The following is a 7,203-nucleotide window of genomic DNA, read 5'->3' as shown; positions in this document are numbered from 1 at the left end:
AGCCCATAGACCTATATGTTTTAATAAGGTTAGTATCACACCTCATTAGCCTAGCCTAGCCCATAGGTCTATATATTTTAATAAGATTTGTATCACAACTAAAGTGGCCAAATAACTTCTTAAAATGAAACACATTAATCTGCTTAACAACAGGTGTAGAGACTAACTGGCATACTTAAGCAGAGTCTGAGTTTCAAGATTGGGGAAGAACATTTTCACCATATAAAATACACCTTTATGATAAAAGCATTACTACATGCATAATTGCATATGTGGTCACTTTTGATAATGGTGTTTTCCCGCTAATGGAACATTCACTCTTATAGCCTACTATCATGTGTGCATTGCTGCGCTTATAATGTGAAGAAATAGCCTAACAGTTTATCAACATTTCAAGCTAAACTTTCTGATCTGTTGAGTCAGACACATTGTGTAAAAACATTTTTGGGATGCTGGTTGGTGGTTGTATTAATTTGCGATCTATCGCATCCCACAACTGTCCCAGACTATGTTTGGAATATTTATTTCTCCCACAGAATAGAATAGGTGGACCTTTGTACTATGGGGGATAGTAGATTGACATAGGCTAGTTCTTTTGCTGTTCATTAGGCCTACTCATCTTGTTGGCTGACGACAAGTAAATGGGGAAAGTTCTTCCAGTATCTTCAATGTGCACCTCGGAAATGGATAAGGACACGCAGTTGCATTCCGGATGTGTCTGTCTTCACTTGTAGCCTGTGAGACAGACCCGATCACGTGATGGACTGCACAGCACTCAGGGAGATGGGTATAATGGCCACTGGACACAAAAGGCATGGATTGTTTTAGGGTGCATTACGGCCACACAAAGGGGATACCGCTGTGAAATTCTAGGCATTATCAAGTGCTTGTCAAATTGTGAATGAGAGACTGATGAAGTGTGAACAGCCTGCGCAAAAAAACAAAGCAGAGCTCATGCCTTTCAAGAGACTTTAAAAAAATCATCATTACAGTCGTATCATGCAACCTTAGAATGTATTAAAAATCTAAATGTAGCCCATTTGTAGAACAACGAAAGTTACATGAATTACTCTAAATTAAGCATATAGGAGTACCAATTTCTTTGTTAACCGACCAACACAGAATCGCCGCATGTACGCACCTCCTCAAATCATTGGAGAAAAGATCCTTTCTATTTTATTCAGCTTTGTTCAATTGTATTCTTCATACTATAAAATAATGCCAATTAATTTTAAGCAAATCTTGTCTGCTAAATGAACTAGTGTAGCCCACAGCCACTTGGCATTGCTAGATCAGGACCTAACATAAGGACAACTCAGAGTATGCTGTTCTTCCGAAATAGACTACTTTTTATTCATATCATGCTTCTAAAATAAACCATGGATTTCTTGGATTGATTTATTAGATTTATTAGACTTCTTTAAATGTAGATGTTTCTAAGGTCAACATCAGTGGCTTGTGTGTGGAAGCCAGCAGATGCTAAATGTGAGTTTTTTTAACCTTTATTTAACTTGGCAAGTCAGTTAAGAACAAATTCTTATTTTTCAATGATAGCCTAGGAACAGTGGGTTAACTGCCTTGTTCAGGGGCAGAACGACAGATTGTTACCTTGTCAGGTCGGGGATTCAATCTTGCAACCTTTCGGTTACTAGTCCAACACTCTAACCACTAGGCTACCTGCAGCCTCGGTTAATTACAGTCAATTACCGTGAGACCGACAGTTATTGCTTTACAATCACTGAATGATGAAATTTCATGACCACCACTGCCCTACTAATGTCCTACTCATTCTAATGGAGGTCTCTTGTCTCATCAGATCAACTTTGTTCTGTTCATCAGTATCATCCGTATCCTGGTCCAGAAACTACTCTGCTCTGACGTGGGCGGGAACAACCAATCACAGTACAGGTACCCCTCCAACAACCAATCATAATACAGATATTCTCTCAACAACCCATCACATTTGTTTAGATTATTCTTACATACCTGCGTGTTGCAGGTGTCTGGCTAAGTCCACCCTGCTGCTGATTCCTCTATTTGGAGTCAACTACATGGTGTTTGTGTACCTGGTGGAGACAGAGAGCGACAGGATGGCAGAATACAAGATTATCTTTGACCTGGGACTGGGGTCATTCCAGGTATACCACTACCTTAACCCCTGATCTTTAACCTTTTACCCCCCTAACCCTAACCCTACCTAGTTTGACCTGGGACTGGGGTCATTCCAGGTATATAAAAGTATGTGGACACCTGCTCGTCAAACATCTCATTCCAAAATCATGGGCATTAATTTGGAGTTGGTCCCCCTTTTGCTGCTATAACAGCCTCCACTCTCCTGGGAAGGCTTTCCACTAGATGTTGGAACATTGCTGCTATAACAGCCTCCACTCTCCTGGGAAGGCTTTCCACTAGATGTTGGAACATTGCTGCAGGGACTTGCTTTCATTCAGCTACGAGGGCATTAGCAAGGCTGGGTACTGATGTTGGGCGATTGGGCCTGGCTCCCAGTTGGCATTCCAATTCAATGGGGTTGAGATCAGGGCTCTGTGCAGGCCAGTCAAGTTCTTCCACACCGATCTCGACAAACCATTTCTGTATGGACCTCGCTTTGTGCACGAGGGCATTGTCATGCTGAAACAGGAAAGGGCCTTACCCAAACTGTTTCCACAAAGTTGGAAGGACAGAATTGTTTAGAATGTCATTACATGCTGAAGCATTAAGATTTCCCTCACTGGAACTAAGGGGCCTAGCTTGAACCATGACTAACAACCCCAGACCATTATTTATCCTTTACCAAATTTTACAGTTGGCATTGGGGAAGGTAGCATTCTTCTGGTATCCACCAAACCCATATTCGTTTGCCGGACTGCTCCATTGTCCAATGGTGGCGAGCTTTACACCACTCCAACCGACGCTTGGCAGTGTGCATGGTGATCTTAAGCTTGCATGGAGATCTTAAGCATGGCTGCTCGGCCATGGAAACCCATTTTATGGACCAACGAACAGTTACTTTGCTGACATTGCTTCCATATGCAGTTTGGAACTCAGGGGTGAAGGTTGCATCCGAGGACATGTTTCCGTGCTACCTAGCAGTTCCGTTCTGAGAGCTTGTGTGGCCTACTACTTCGCGGTTGAGCCGCTGTTGCTCTTAGATGTTCCTACTTCACAATACACACTTACAGTTGACAGTGTTTAGCAGGGCAGTAATTTGATGAACTGACTTGTTGGAAAGGTGGCATCCTATGACGGTACAATGTTGAAAGTCACTGAGCTCTTCAGTAGGGCGATTATACTGCTAATGTTTGTCTATGGAGATTGCAAGGCTGGGTGCTCGATTTTATACACCTGTCAGCAACGCGTTATGCTGAAATACCCAAATCCACTAAGTTGAAGGGCCGTCCACATACTTTTATATATATAGTGCATTCGGAAAGTATTCAGACCCCCCACATTTTGCTGTGCTACAGCCTTAATCAAACATTTATTAAATTGTTGTTTTTTTTCATAAAGGGAAAGGGGGATACCTAGTCAGTTGTAAAACTGAATGCATTCAACTGAAATGTGTCTTCCGCATTTAACCCAACCCCTGGAACAGTAGGTTAACTGCTTTGCTCAGGGCTAGAACAACAGATTTGTACCTTTTAAGCTCAGGTAGTGTGATGGTTTGGGGATGCTTTACTGCCTCAGGACCTGGACGGCTTGCCTTAATAGGAACCATGAATTCTGCTTTGTATCAGAGAATTCTACAGGAGAATGTCAAGCCGTCCATCTGTGAGCTGATGCTGAAGTGCAGTTGGGTCATGCAGAAAGACAATGATCCAAAAACACACAATCAAGTCTACATGAAAAGGGTTCAAAAGCAACAAATTTGAAGTTTTGGAATGGCCTAGTCAACGTTCTGCATGCAGGAGTGGGCCAAAATTTCTCCACAGCGATGTGCGAGACTTATCAACAACTACACGAAGTATCTGGTTGGAGTCATTGCAGCTAAAGGTGGCACAACCAGTTATTGAGTGTAAGGGAACAATTACTTTTTCACACGGGGGAATTGGGTGTTGCATAACTTTGTTAATTAAATTAAAATAAGTGTCATTTTTTTGCTATTTGTAAACTCAGGGTCCCTTTATCTAAAGTTTTGGTTGAGGATCTGATAACATTCAACATTAAAAAAAATATGCAAAAATACAGAAAATCAGAAAGGTCAAATACTTTTTCACAGCACTGTAAGTATTCAACCCCTTAGTCAGTACCTGTTAGAATCAACTCTGTCAAGTTGGTTGTTGATCATTGCTGGACAAGCCACTAGGCCACTCAGAAACATTCATCTCAGTGTCTGTTGAAACATCAACTTTGTTTGCCTGTTCTTAGCTCGATTTCATTTATTTTTATTATGGCTGCATCATGTTATGGGTATGCTTGTCATTGGCAAGGACTATAAAAAAGTCCTTGCCAATGAAGAGCATACCCATAATATGATGCAGTCATCTCCATGCTTGCCTCAAACATAATGGTTTGTATTAAGAAAAATAAGTTTCTTTGCCATCTTTTTGCAGTATTACTTAGTGCCTTATTGCCAGATGCGTGTTGTGGAATATTCTGCACATGCTTCCATCTTTTATTTCTGTGATTTATGTTAGTATTGTGGAAAAACTACAATGTTGTTGATTCATCCTCAGTTATCTCCTATCACAGCCATTAAACTCTGTACCTGTTTTAGTTTAGCCTCATGGTGAAATCCTTGAGTGGTTACCTTCCTCACCATCAAATTAGTTAGGAAGGACGCCTGTATCTTTGTAGTGACTGGGTGTATTGATACACCATCCAAAGTGTAAATAATAACTTTACCATGCTCAAAGGGATATTCAATAGCTGCCCTTCTTCGGAAAACCTCCCTGATCTTTGTGGTTGAATCTGTGCTTTAAATTCACTGCTCACCTCGACTGAGGTACCTTGACAGAGCTGAGGTACAGATAATTGTATGTGTGGGGTACAAAGATGGAGTAGTAATTTAAAAATCACGATAAACACTATTATTGCACACAGAGTGAGTCCTTGCAACTTATTATGTGACTTGTAAGCACATTTTTGCTCCTGAACTCATTTAGGCTTCAACAAAAGGGTTGAATACTTATTGACTCAAGACATTTCAGCTTTTCATTTGTAAACATTTGTAAAAACATTATTCCATTTTGACATTTTGGGGTATTGTGTGTATATCAGAGGCACAACATCTCAATTTAATCCATTTTAAATTCAGGCTGTAACACAACAAAGGGTGGAAAAAGTCAAGGGGTGTGAATACTTTCTGAATACACTGTACAGTGTGTTTTAGAAGCTGAGTTGATGTTGCCATATGTTGTGTTCTCCAGGGTTTGGTGATAGCTACTCTCTACTGCTTCCTCAACACCGAGGTGAGCTACTCTTACATTTCACCTCATGTTCTCGGTAACCTTACTTTCTGGATCTTAATGTTTGTGTGTGCGTGTGTGTGTGTGTGTGTGTGTGTGTGTGTGTGTGTGTGTGTGTGTGTGTGTGTGTGTGTGTGTGTGTGTGTGTGTGTGTGTGTGTGTGTGTGTGTGTGTGTGTGTGTGTGTGTGTGTGTGTGTGTGTGTGTGTGTGTGTGTGTGTGTGTGTGTGTGTGTGTGTGTGTGTGTGTGTGTGTGTGTGTGTGTGTGTGTGTGTGGTAAGGTCCAAGGGGAACTGAAGAGGATGTGGAGGAGTGTGTCATTAAAGCATTACGTCGGGCGGGACTGCCTTCTACATGGTGCGTCAATCAGCCGTAACTCCACCCACTTCAAGCGGAACTCTAGAGCCCAGTCCATCCTGCAGACGGAGACCACTTCACTGTGATCCGGAAGTAGTTCCACCTCTGTGGCCTGGAAGTGGATCTAACACAATATAACCTGGAAGTGGAACTAACTCTGTCTTTGACCATGAAGTGAAGCTGGGGTAAATCAACCAACACAAGTTGAGGGTCAGCTGAAAAGTAGTGGAACACTCCAATAAAATACACTCAACGTTTGATACTTTCTGGTTCTTAATGTTTGTGTGTGTGTGTGTGTGTGTGTGTGTGTGTGTGTGTGTGTGTGTGTGTGTGTGTGTGTGTGTGTGTGTGTGTGTGTGTGTGTGTGTGTGTGTGTGTGTGTGTGTGTGTGTGTGTGTGTGTGTTCTGAAAGCTAATATAGAACATCATATATCCTATGTTTATGAGGCAGAAGCCTGGAGCACTGAGCTTTCTGTTTTCCACTGGAATGGGCTTGCCATTCCCGGTATTATATATATATATATATATATATATATATATATATATACACACGTTAACATTGCCAAATAAAGTGAAAGTAGATAATAAACAAAAGTTAAATAAACAATACAAATGAACAGTAAACATTACACTCACAGAAGTTCCACAAGAATAAAGACATTTCAAATGTCATATTATGTATATATACAGTGTTGTAACGATGTGCAAATAGTTAAAGTACAAAAGGGAAAATAAACAAATCTGGGTTGTATTTACAATGGTGTTTGTTCTTCACTGGTTGCCTTTTTCTTGTGGCAACAGGTCACAAATCTTGCTGTCTGACTACGGTGGCCTTTCTCAATAGCAAGGCAATGCTCACTGAGTCTGTACATAGTCAAAGCTTTCCTTAATTTTGGGTCAGTCACAGTGGTCAGGTATTCTGCCACTGTGTACTCTCTGTTTAGGACCAAGTAGCATTCTAGTTTACTCTGTTTTTTGTTAATTCTTTCCAATGTGTCAAGTAATTATCTTTTTGTTTTCTCATGATTTGGTTGGGTGTAATTGTGTTGCTGTCCTGAGGCTCTGTGGGGTCAGTTTGTGTTTGTGAACAGAGCCCCAGGACCAGCTTGCTTAGGGGGCTCTTCTCTAGGTTCATCTCTCTGTAGGTGATGGCTTTCTTATGGAATGTTTGAGAATTGCTTCCTCTTAGGTGTTTGTAGAATTTAACGGCTCTTTTCTGGATTTTGATAATTAGTGGTATAGACCTAATTCTGCTCTGCATGCATTGTTTGGTGTTTTACATTGTACATGGAAGATATTTTTGCAGAATTCTGCATGCAGAGTCTCCATTTGGTGTTTGTCCCATTTTGTGAATTCTTGGTTGGTGAGCGGACCCCAGACCTCACAACCGAAAAGGGCAATGGGTTCTATAACTGATTCAAGTATTTTTAGCCAGATCC

At 41.1% G+C, this 7,203-nt stretch overlaps 1 protein-coding gene across 3 annotated transcripts in view; it reads left to right on the top strand.

Moving 5' to 3' along the window:
- Window positions 1-6,522, top strand: part of LOC135517184 (vasoactive intestinal polypeptide receptor 2-like) — a 20,625-nt gene extending 14,103 nt beyond the window's left edge. For all 3 annotated transcript variants that reach the window (XM_064941266.1, XM_064941267.1, XM_064941265.1), the window contains exons 10-13: window positions 1,817-1,908; window positions 2,000-2,138; window positions 5,370-5,411; window positions 5,689-6,522. In XM_064941266.1, coding sequence (XP_064797338.1) covers window positions 1,817-1,908; window positions 2,000-2,138; window positions 5,370-5,411; window positions 5,689-5,850 — 435 coding nt within the window. In that variant the 3' untranslated portion in view covers window positions 5,851-6,522. The remainder of the gene's footprint in view (window positions 1-1,816; window positions 1,909-1,999; window positions 2,139-5,369; window positions 5,412-5,688) is intronic.
- The last annotated feature ends 681 nt before the right edge of the window (window positions 6,523-7,203 follow it).

This window comes from Oncorhynchus masou, chromosome 28 (assembly GCF_036934945.1).
Source record: "Oncorhynchus masou masou isolate Uvic2021 chromosome 28, UVic_Omas_1.1, whole genome shotgun sequence".
NCBI classification, from domain to species: domain Eukaryota; kingdom Metazoa; phylum Chordata; class Actinopteri; order Salmoniformes; family Salmonidae; genus Oncorhynchus; species Oncorhynchus masou.
The sequence above is the reverse complement of the archived record's forward strand: the minus strand, read 5'-3'. Positions and strand labels throughout refer to the sequence as shown.